Below are 12,116 nucleotides of genomic sequence, written 5' to 3'. Positions count from 1 at the left end.
TACCTGGCCCTGTGTGAAAAAGTAAGCCTAATAACTGGTTTTGCCAGCCTTGGCAGCAAGAACTGCAATTCAGTGTTTGTGATAACTAGTAATTAGTCTTTCACATCGCTGTGGAGGAATTAAGGCTCACTATTCTTTGTGGAATTGTTTGAATTTAGCCATGCCACGTTTTAATTTAGAGGAGAAACATGTTACATTTAAGGTCACTTCAAAACCTTGATTTTTTTCTTTTTTTTTTAGCTGTTTAGAAGTCGACTGGTGTGTTTTGATCATAAACCACATGTGCTTGACCTTCAGTGGATGAACTGATAGCTGGACTTGCTTCATCAGGATTTTCTGGTAGAACGCGGAACTCATGTTTCTGTCAATTACAGGAAGTCATCCAGGTCCTGAAGCAGCAAAGCAGACCATCACTCTACAACCACTATGTTTGACTGTTGGTATGATGTTCTTTTTTATGAAATATTGTGTTGGTTTTAAATCAGAATATTTTTCACCAAATTCTTGGGGATCATTAAGATGCTTTTTTAATAAATGTGAGAGACTCATTTGTGTCATCAGTGGTTTTCTTCTTTGAACTCTCTCCTGGATCACATTTTTGTCTCCTTCTTATCATGAATCATGAACACTGGCCCTAATTTAGGCAAGGGAGGCCTGCAGTTCTTTAGATATTGTTCTGGGTTCTTTAGTGAACTCCTAGATGAGTCACTGATGTGCTCTTGGAGTAATTTTGGTAGGCTGGCCATTCCTGGGAAGGTTCACCACTGCTCCAAGTTCTCTCTATCTGTAAATAATGTCTCTCACTGTAATACACTGGAGTCCCAAAGCCTTAGAAATGGTTTTGTAACCATTTCAACAATGATAGATTTCAGTGACTTGTTTTCTCAGCTGTTTCTTCAAATTGTTACATGAAGTGTTGCTTTTGAGGTATTTTAGTCTACTTCACTTTGTCAGACTGGTTCTATTTAACCGATTTCATGATTCATCTGGTTTAGCAGTAATGAAGCCTGGGTGTGGTCAGTGAAACTGAAGTGAGATTTGGTTAATCACCATTAACTCATTATTTAACAAATGGTGCACGTTCCTTTTTCACACAGGGCAGGTAGGTTTGGATGGATCTTTTATCTTAATAAATGAAGTAATCAAAACTGCATTTTGTATTAACTCAAGGTAGCTGGTTATCTTTGTCTAATATTGCAACTTCTTCTGTGATCTGAAACATGCCAGTATGAATTTGCAAAATAGAAAAGAAACTGCTGGAAACAAGCAGGTCTGTTCTGCAGTTCTGTGGATTGGCCAGTGTGGGCCAGCATTTGTTGCCTGTTTGCCCTCATTGTTGCAGTCACATGACTGGACAGGTGTCATGTGCTAAGTGCTACAGTCAGCATGCTAGCATACAGTGCATTGAAACAAAGCAACTTAGCATGCTGACATTTTATAAACACAAGTTAAAGACATTTTGATAGCAAAAAGGTCAGTTACTGCCCCCCATTATACCAAATGTGGTCTTGTGTAGGAACTACAACAATGTAATTGTGTCACAAGCATGCAAGCTGTTAATGCTGAACTTATGTGTAGCAGAGATCATGTGGGCTGAGAATTCAAGATGGTCTCTCTCTTCTCACTTTAGAATCTGCTGCTCATACAGGCAAAAAGAAAAAACCTTTCCTCTACATGAAAAAATGCCAAGTTCTTACAGTTTATTTCCTATTTCAAAAAAGTAGTTATTTGCAAATGACTTTCTAGTTTTTGGTATTAAAAACAAAACTGTACTTAAATACTAAGTAATAAGATTTATTCTGTCACATAAATTTAATCTATTGAAGAACCAACAGCTGGTCTTGGTAAAATAAAATAAGCCTTCAGTTATGATCAAGAAGAACAAAATCAGGAAATTTTTTAAAGATCTTGCATTTGGTAAATTAATGCTGAATTCTGTGAAAGTAATGAAAACTTATGAAAGCCACAAACTGGGAGACTAGATTTTACTCAGGTGTATGTCTGGCACAACACACACTTTATGGACACAAGTACCAGAACAACTACACATTTACAGGAGCTGCTTAGCCACAGAAACGCCCGAGGTTTGAAACTCTCGAGTTACTGAGTCAGCAGAGCATTGGCAATGCTTTTAAGCTGCTCTGTAACTTTACGTGTTCTGCCACCTTCTGGTTTCCATTGCACAATTATACCACTTACATCTGGGAGGGAATAAAAACTCATGATGTGACGTGTTGTGACAGTGGCATCCTATTACAGTAGGACTCATGAATTCCATGAGTTCTTTAGAAAAACGTATTCTTTTACAGATGTTTGTAAAGGCAGACCGCACGGCTAAGCTTCATATTTACGATAATATGACTGGAAAAGACTGGATTCAAAGATTGAGAGGTGTAGCCCAGTACATACACTGTACATAGCTCACTTTCTGCACAACTATAACTATCTAATTTTTTGGAATGAGATTCTGTTTCTGTGTTTGCATCCCAAGTGTAGCCCCTCGAGCAAAGACACACCTGAAATAAACAACACTAAACATAGATTTTAAGAATAAGTCTTTATGTATTTTTTTTTCTATGTGAAACAAATGACTATTATACTACACAAATCGAAGCGGATACTGTAAGAGACAGAGACCATCTCTGAGAAATAAGTACAGAACATGAAAATACACATACTGGTATTATAGAACTATAAATTATTGCTCGTTTTGCTACGTTGTTTTCTCGATTCCTACGATACAAGACACAATATTCAGGTTTCAACGGAAACAGTACAACAGTGACAAACGGTATAATTGAGCTTTTTAGTAGACGTTCCCCAGAAATAAAAGAAACATTCAAACAGAGTCCATGTTGAACACAACAAGATGACTGTCGGTTTTGATCGAGCATCTTCGGAACTTATTGTTATACATTTTTGTCTTTTTTTGTTTCCATTTACAACATTGCCAAGAGAAGCCATAACAAACTGCACACCGGGACTGGCCTCAGCAACAGAAAAAACACTTGGCATATGTACATAAATATAAATTTTCTTTTCAACTGTGACCAAATGCACCAGTTTGTTAAAACACCATGACAAAAGAGATAAAAAATCTTTCCTTGTGTCCTTCTTTCTGCTCCGCTGCTTCCTCTACAATATCATCCATCACAGCAGCTCCACCAGTCTGCCGTCTGCTTAGATAACTGCGACAGCTTAACCGTAGTGCCAATAAAAGTGCACTCTGCCAACACGGTGCATTTCAAAGAACCATTTCATATCCTGTGAAGATAAAATGAATGTTTCTTGTGGACAAACACAAAAACAAAGATAGTGATTTTGTTCTGCACTGTCATCCTGCCTCGTTTCTTTTTTTTCCTCTCTCTCTCTCAAACCTAAAACTGCACTGCATGTCCACACCGCTTTTCAGAAACGCACTTCCACAGATCCAAAAAAGGCCTGAAAGGTTCACACGAGCAAAAAGGAAGTGGAGTGTTTCACTCACTGCAATATGCTGGTGAAAAGGCTAACCAGGTGTTTAGCTTGAGATAAAACAAACAACACTAGAAATAAAACTGAAGACATACAATGTGCTTCCTACTTTGTCTTTAAAAAAAGACTTTTATGTGAAGGAAATAACAGCACACTGACAGTAAAGTGCTCACATGCACACAGACTTGTAGTTTGCTTACTAATATTGTTACATAGCAAAAAGTACTTTTAGATTTCATGCTGTCTGATGACACAAATGAGGTTCAGACTCGCCTCCTTTGTGTGGCTTTTAAAGCGCTGAAATGTTTCATTCAGTGGAGGTGAAACACACTGGTCTGATTTGATTTTATTGGAACAAAATAAAGGTGAGCTGTAGATTAAGGAATGTATGTTTTTATAAAATGAGCGCTAATTCAATACAAACTACTGCAAGTGGGTCGGGGGAAACATGATATCCTTGTGTTTAGAAATACAGATCAGAGTCTCTGAGTAAGAAAGAAATCATTTTACGTTAGGAGATGAGTCGATGCTTTGGTTGGTGTATCTCATGTGGCGTGATTAATTTTCCCTTTTCTCAGCAAAATGCTTTCAGGTAAACTGCAATATCTAAAGGAACTATTTCAACAAATTTTTTTCCGCTAAGCTATTTACAGCCAGATGCAGCGCAGTACTCTGGTGCGCAGCAGGAGACGATCAAGAGTCCCACAATTGCTCGGAGATATCGAGAGATTCTCAGTGCAAAACAAGCAGTAGAAGGTTTCGGAGGAAACCTGACACACATTTAAGTTGTGAATTACAACAAACAGAATCAGAAAAAAACAGAAAAACAAACCCCGTCCCGACACCCCTTTGAAGAAATAAGGGGGTTTGACCTGTCAAATCGCAAAAAAGTGACACATGCAAATTTGCCGTCGAGTCAAAGACTGAACTGTCAAGCTTTCAAAAACTCATTCAGCTTTTATTTTTCTACCCCCCCGTTTCACATACTTTCAACCCTGTGCGCAAATATGCACTTGCGTCAAAAGCATCAACCCGTACCTCTGTCATAGTCACGAACATCAATTAAGAAAAAAAATACACCTCAGCTCTTCATCTACAGAAGTAACTTAGCATGCAAAAAGTTTTGGGGTATCAAATACGTAGTAAGTATACACATCTAGTAGTACAGCAAAAAAACACCTCTCCAAATAAAAAAGGACAAAAAGCAAAATCAAAAAAAAAAGAAAAAAGAAAAAAAAGTCAGACAACCACCACAACTTTGTTAGTCACATATGGCGCTTCGTGCTGTGTGTGATGTTAAATAGGTTCCTTTTTCTTGATATAGCTTGTTAGTATTTGTGTTTCTGTAGGTATTTTTTGTAATACAGTATATACATGCAGACAAGAGCGGAAACATCACACAGTCAGTCTTAATGAGAGCGGAAACTGCGAACCAGCAGATATGAAAAAGGAGGAAAAAAATAGACATTTATAATACATATGTATAACCTAAAAACACAATTTATTGTTTAAAAAAACAGAAAGAAAAGAAAAATATCTTTGCTTAAGTATCACATGTCCTCAACCAAAGATCTTCGATTATTACATATGACTGTGAGACGAAGGGAGAGGTACAGCTAACAACCTAACTGACTAGCAAGCTACTGAGCAGGACTAGCAATGAGAGCTGAGTGTGTGCGATAAGTGACAGGTGCCTGCGTAGGGACAGGTATTTCCACCCCTCTTGCCGAAAACGAGGGGAGATTAGTGGGGTGGAGGCAAGCATGCCTACCGCTCCCCCAGGCTGTCCACAGAATGTGATGAGTGTGTGTGTGTGATTCTCATCCATCCCCTTCAAGCCACCTCATTCCATCGCCACGCTCCCCACAAACACCGTCTTCGAGCAATGTTTGTTGTTTTTTGTTTTGTTTTTTTTTTGCTTTAGTTGAACTGAAATGAGGGGCATCGACGCTCTCTGTGAGTGCAGAGACGAGAGAGAGAGGGCAGGTGTGTTGTGGGCTTAAGTGGCGGTCTTGGCCCCACTGGTGTTGGAAGGGAGGCCTCTCTAGTTGAAGACCTTTGGGGGTCCGTCGGGACGTCTGGTCTGGACAATCTGCTGCTTTGGCCGCGCTGCCTCGTCCTCCTCTGTTTCGCTCTCGCACACGTGGACCACCACGCTGGGGGTGGACTCTGTTCCTGCATGGAGTTCATACTTTTCACCTGAGGGGATGGAAAGAGAGAAGAGCCATTAAGTTACAGTCTGTAAAATATCACCACTAGATGTCAGCAAATTGCGGCAGTGCATAATCCTGGCCACTGTAGGACAATCATATTTCATATTTTATGTGCGATATTTTATGCTTCTACACTCGAGTCACCTATAAAACTGGTTGCCATTCATCTGTATTTAGTGTACTCAGATAACAAAATGACTCCAGACCAGATACATTCCACAATCTGCTGTTTTCTTAGCAGGCCGTTAGTCAGCTGTTCATCTCAGCTGTCTGTATGTGTCGATGTTTACTTCTGGAGGCGGCTGTAAGCTTGTTAAAGAAGTCTGATCCATCTTGATGATACTGAGCGGAGTTATTGAGAACATCCTGAAATTTTCTGTCATCAGAGGCTGCTGTTTTTAACTAGTGTTATTGAAACTTTTAAGTTGCTGGACACTTGGCGAATAAACTCTCGTACAATGTGAGAATATAATCAAACTGTTTATGCTTAGGGAAAATGTGATTTCCTGGACACCTGAACCTAACATTAGCTGGTATAATGTTGGCTTATAACCATCCATAGCTGTTTAGCTGGCTCTTGTCAATTTTGAGTATATTAGGAATAAATAAGCATGAATTACAATTTTCTTATGAGTTCTCATCTTCTCATCTAATACATATGTGGCGGGTCTGTATCAACAAACTTAACACAATTAGGCAGAACAGCGATGTCCGTCTCGGCCACTGTATTCAAGATGGCAGGGAAACATGGCGACTTCCACAAACTGGCAGCAGCACCTACGTATTTTAATGTATTAATTAATTCTAAGTTTATGAGAATGAGTTTGTTGGAAGATTAAATGCAAACTAATCATTATATCTACCTATCAATATATACGCACACAGTACATCATTCTTTTTTTCAATTAAATAAACTAAAAAAAGGGTAATTGGACATTTACGGATTAAATATGAAAGCAAAACCACTACTGTGGTAAAGAGAGACTGGCAAAACTCAGAGTACTGAGAACTGGACTAACACATTGCTCAGTAGAAGAGGCTTCATGCAAGTTAATAATTTAATGTAGTGTACATTCCAGAGGAAACTGCTGTATGTTTTGCTCTCTTTGAGTAATATTAGAACTTTATAACCTTAAGTCTAAAAGTAAGTCAATATTATTGACCATTTCAAATGCCTGGAGGCAGTATTTTGAAGCATTATTCATTATACCAATGGACACCATACCATTAAGAGTGCATGTATAAAACCACCAGATATGATCAAATTTATATAAGTAGTAACACTTATGTAACAGCTTTTGCCTCTGGAAATTGTATTTCTACATTTGTCTTTGCCATTCCAAAACCTTCCCATAAATTTCAGTTCCACATTTAATTGTCTCTCTCTTATAGTGCCTCTGATTTTACTGAAGGGATTTGAATACATCCCCCATGAATGATAAGGAGACGAAAAACACTCCTCCTTCTGTCTAGAGTAGCACTAATTTTGCACTAATATGGTTGACTAACTAAATATACTTTATGTTTGAAATATGTACGGCATCTATTATATGGTGACAGCTGTTTTTCCTGTTGGTTAAGGAACAAATCAGGATACGTGTTCAAGAGACAACTATTCCCCGGAATACTCTTGCCATTTGTCTGGATGCCAAACTCAGCGGACTCTGATTGAAAACGGACTCTTGTGAGATTGTATCACAGTCGCCATGGAGATCAGACAGCTGGCAGACAGGAGGAAATTGGTCTTGTCGCTTTTCGCCGTGGTGCCAAACACAAGGGAGGGACACCGAATATAGTTCTGCTGTTACCACGGGGAGTTGACAGAGGGAGTCAGCGTGCTGTGCTGCAGCCCTGAGCTAATCTGATGTTGGATGGCAGGATGTGACGCGCAGAACAAAGCAGTTTCTTGAAGCCTCGTGTTGCTATGGTAAAAGCAGAACATGTCAAAATGGTCCTCCGAACTGGACTGTGTGTGTGTAATTGTGCGTGCGAGGACGTGGCGAGTTTAATCATCAGTTTTGGTGATAATAAATGGCGCTCGGGTTGTTTTTTCCACTTCATCAGCATGATCACATCCACATATGCAAGCATGGAAAGACGCTGTGGAAATGGCACACCTTCTTGTGCGTGTTAGGTGACATTTTCTAAAGGCTGCGGCGATCTGATATCTTGCTGACAAGGCAGACAGAGGTGCAGGTGTTTACTTGCCAGTCTAACTGTGGTGGTTTGTGCTGCCTCATTTAGACTGGTTCCTCATTAGCTTTCATATTGCCATGCCACTCTATATGCAACCAGGTACAAAATCTCCAGGGCAAAGTGAGACCTGAACGATATCCAATTGCTATCATTTACACTATGTGTGTGTAAGAAATAAAATCTTCCGACATATTCGTCTGATACGAGTGGATGGTTTAAAACGGGAAGGTATTTAGCATTTGTGGCAGCTCTGTGCAGGCTGGGCATGCATGCCAACACTCAAGTAGTCTATTGCCAGTTTAACTGAGCTAACTTTAGTTCTGAGAGCCTCTAGAACTCTGTTTAAACTTAGAATAACAAGGATGCAATTGTTGATCTGCATAGACATGGAAAGAATGAAACAGCATTGTTCTTGAGGTGGGGAGGAACGTGATTGTAAGATTAGCTGCTACAACTATTTCCACACTGGATGTTTTGTTTTTCCTGGGTGGCATTGATGAATGTTAACTTGGCTCGACTAAATGGAAAGCAGAGCAGATTCACTCGGGCAGATTCTATAAACTATTGCCATTGGTTTACCATCCTCCCTTAATGACTCCTCCTAAATCCCTGAAATAAGTAATGATGAATTGAAATAAATCGTCCCTGCAGGACTTTCTAATCCTAGTTTAATACTGCAGATAGAAAAAAAATACACACAGACGTTCACCACCTCCAAAAATCCACTTATGGTTTCTATGAAGGGGTTTACTCATTAGTCAGTGTATGTTATGCAAAATCATTTGAATCCACTGCTTCTTTCATTGTATATGTACTGACAATGACCCTTGATGCTGATGTATCATAGCTCGAACAATGGATTTGATTCGTGGGATTCAGTCTGGCGTTTCCTTTTTTTATGCTTCTCTGCAAAAAACCACAGCAGCAGGAAGTTCTTCGCTGAGATCACTAAGAAAGACAGATTTTTAAATGGCACAGCATTCTTTAAATGTACTTCTGAACAAGTACTTCAGATGCTATTCAGAAGTGACTAACGCGCCGCAGTAAAAGTCAAGATTAAAAGAGTTATAATTCAAAAATGTTCCATTTCCTTTTGTCATGATTGCTTCCCAGATAAATATCCTTTCCACATCGCCCCCCTGAGGTGCATGAAATAATTTCCTGCTTTTTTTCGGCTTTACTGTTCAGAGACGAATGATTCAAAGGAGATTTTTTCATACATTTGTTGCACACCATTTTCCCTGTGTTACGCCTGTTGTAGGCACCGAGTACCAACACAGAGCACGAGCGTGTTGAAGTTGAGTACTGACCGGGTCCGAGCTTGGCTACGGCGCACAGCAGGTCGTAGTTGATGACGGGCGTGGCGTCATCGCTCTGGCTCCAGCCCACAGGCGGCGAGGCAGGGGGCGAGATCAGAAACTGTTTGACTGGCTGGGGAGGGGCCAAATATGACTTATCAATGTCCTCGTCACCATTCTGGATCTATTGGAGAGAAGATGATAGCTGATGAAACGACTGTTCTCTTAATTCATACACAAGTCTCATTGTCCGCTGGTTATATGCACAGGATAAACTGAAGTTTCAGTCAGAAGCTCTGTCTTCAAGTCTCAAATAACAGGCTTTTTCCAATGAATGGATTTCAGCATTTTGATAGCTGCCAATTGCTGTAATTACAATACCTACATGTGGCATCTGTCAAGCTGTAAAATCCTTAATCCTCTTACATCAAAGTACTAAAAGGTGCAGCAGGGGTCATGACTGATGATGTATTCGCGATAAGGGGAGTTTCAGTTGGAGTCGCAGTGACTTGTATTTTTTTCAGGAAGCACAACTTTGATGGAATCTTGACTAAAACTGAGCTAAACTGGGTGTTTTGGACTTGCTACACATTAATTTATAGCTATTTAAATGTGATTGAAATACAATTTATACAGTATGTAACCTGTAAAATTCATCCTTCAACCTCTCTCTTCCCCACAACTGCATAGAGACACACTTGTTCACACAGCTACAGTGTAGTGGGTGGGTGGGGAATCAAGAACTGTGTTCTTGTGCTCAATAATGTAACAGATGAGTTTTGACAGGAAGGCTCATAGGTTCAGGAAGCAGTCAGGTGTGGCTCAGAGATGCAAACAACACTAAAAGATGGATTAAAAAGAGAAATTGAAAGAATTTGGGAGGAGATTGTGTACCATGCTCTTTCTCCGAGTTTGTTTTTCTGTGTGTTGCTGTGCACACACAATGCACTGTGCCCTAACTCTCTATGTAAATAAGCAGTGCTTTGCCTCAGATCCTCCATCTCCCAGGCCCCCTTCCTGCCCTTTCCCAGACCCCTCAGCTGACACTTACTTGAGCAAAGTAGAGTTTAAGCTTCTTGCCGTTGAACTCGGACTCATGTAGCTCAATGCGTGCGCGGGCTGCTGCCTCTGGGGTGCTGAAGTTGATCCGGACTCTCCGGAAGCTTTTGAACATTTGGAAAGTCGCCTGTTCATCGTAGATCCTAAACAATGCCTCGAACCTCTCCTGCACAAGATAAAAAAGGTAAAAATGTACAAGTCTGATGAGAGATCGAGGCTATTGTTGAGCATGTTAACCTGCTGATACTGTGAAATACAGCAACCATTTAAAAACCCAAATAGACTAAACAAGTCACATTTTTTCCATAAACACTTAAAACAATGTTTTCTTAGTTAACATTTATTCACTGACAAACCACGGCAATAGTATTTACACAGCGATATGCTTGACTAGAGGCAAATCTTCTGAGTCAGCGTCATCATCTTTCACTTAATGATTGTCAAAATTGGATTAAAAACTGTTGTTTATTGTTCTCTATTTCTTTTGTGTGCAATTACTCAAGATGAACTATGTTCTCTGAGCACTATTTTCTCAAAAGCTAGATAACATCAAATATCTCAAATACAACAAAATAAGATATTTGAGAACACTACGCGAGAAACTCGTGTGACTAAGTGCTCTGCGTCCAGCTCTGTCATTTTCCAGCACTCTTCTCTGCTGTTGTCTCTCTTTTCGTTTTTAATCCTTATGTAATTTTCTGCTTCTTATCCCCCCCATCAGGCCTCACCAAATTGGCCTCCTCAACTGTAAACTCAATCAAGCAGCTCAGCAGGAGGGCAAAAAAAAAGAAAGTAAGAGGCCACCAGGGGAGCTCGTTTCTGAATAATCAGTAGTGCTACTCTTTGAATCCTTCCAACAATGACTATCAAACTAGACCCTCTTTTGAGAAGGAAGAAGATGATCAACTGAATGTGGTCTTCTGCCAGTACAGGTTCACAGGGCCTTTACATCTTTAATGTAGTTCTTGTGCTCAACTTGGGTAAAGCGGCCATTACAAAAACATTTCTACTTAATACTTAAAGAGTTAAAGTTAATGCAAAGCCATTTTACTTTAATCAAGTGTCTTAAGAGCCACGTGTTTGCAATCAGTGGTGCCAATGTCTACTTTTAAACGCTGGTCTCAAGTCAGCGCCCATTTCTGTTATTGTCTGACAGATTTTTATCTGAGCTGAATTTTTCTTCTGTCAGTGGAAGCTAGAAACTAAAATAGTCCCATAGCACTTTCTTTGTTGAGCTGACACAGCAGCTATCACCAGGATGGAAAAGGTGAGCGTTACCTGAAGGAATACAGGCAGCATGTCAGCTGTGAGATCTGCCTCTGTACATTAGTGACACCTAAGTGACAGGATACACCTATAATCTGCACACTCAGCACACCGGGATGAGTTCTGGGCTCTCTCTGCGTGTCGTTTCAGCCCTGTGTCTTATTGGAGAACACTTGCCAGAATCTGGCACATATTCATCTGGCCTTGTTTGACATTTAATGCAAAAATCTTAACACTTTCACACTGTATGTAATCAAACTACGAGCAACACATAAAAGTCTGGGTATCATAAATTAAAGTCAAGCTGCAAACACTGCACTGACATGCTAAAATGTCCATATTCATATAAAAAAGAACTGTTTTCATTCATTTTTATTCAGTTTTTTCCGTCTAAAAAGCTGTTTTTAAATAAAATATCTTTTTACTATAATGCAAGACACAAACATCTGAACATCTGGATCAAGATGCTGAAACTGACTCAAATCATTGTCTGTGAAGGTTCTCAGTCATCCAGGTCATCGTAGTCTAAGGCGATCCTGATTAGGTAGAGGATCGCCAGGGGGTCCTTTGTCCCTCTTTGAGGGGAAACTCCCACTGGGTTTAAATCTGG

The 12,116-nt window shown here is 39.9% G+C and overlaps 1 protein-coding gene across 5 annotated transcripts in view; it reads right to left on the bottom strand.

Moving 5' to 3' along the window:
* Window positions 1–2,538: 2,538 nt before the first annotated feature.
* Window positions 2,539–12,116, bottom strand: part of rcan3 (regulator of calcineurin 3) — a 50,857-nt gene continuing 41,279 nt past the window's right edge. For all 5 annotated transcript variants that reach the window (XM_086274321.1, XM_086274320.1, XM_086274319.1 and 2 more), the window contains 3 exons: window positions 10,233–10,406; window positions 9,194–9,365; window positions 2,539–5,673 (listed from right to left, as the gene is read on the bottom strand). In XM_086274321.1, coding sequence (XP_086130447.1) covers window positions 5,519–5,673; window positions 9,194–9,365; window positions 10,233–10,406 — 501 coding nt within the window. In that variant the 3' untranslated portion in view covers window positions 2,539–5,518. The remainder of the gene's footprint in view (window positions 5,674–9,193; window positions 9,366–10,232; window positions 10,407–12,116) is intronic.

Source organism: Aulonocara sp. 'chitande type north' Nkhata Bay, linkage group LG19 (assembly GCF_057382095.1).
Source record: "Aulonocara sp. 'chitande type north' Nkhata Bay isolate Kocher_YH1m ecotype deep benthic linkage group LG19, A_spYH_male_GT1.1, whole genome shotgun sequence".
In the NCBI taxonomy this organism is placed as follows: Eukaryota; Metazoa; Chordata; class Actinopteri; order Cichliformes; family Cichlidae; genus Aulonocara; species Aulonocara sp. 'chitande type north' Nkhata Bay.
Note: the sequence above shows the minus strand (reverse complement) of the source record. Positions and strands in the feature narration are given on the sequence as shown.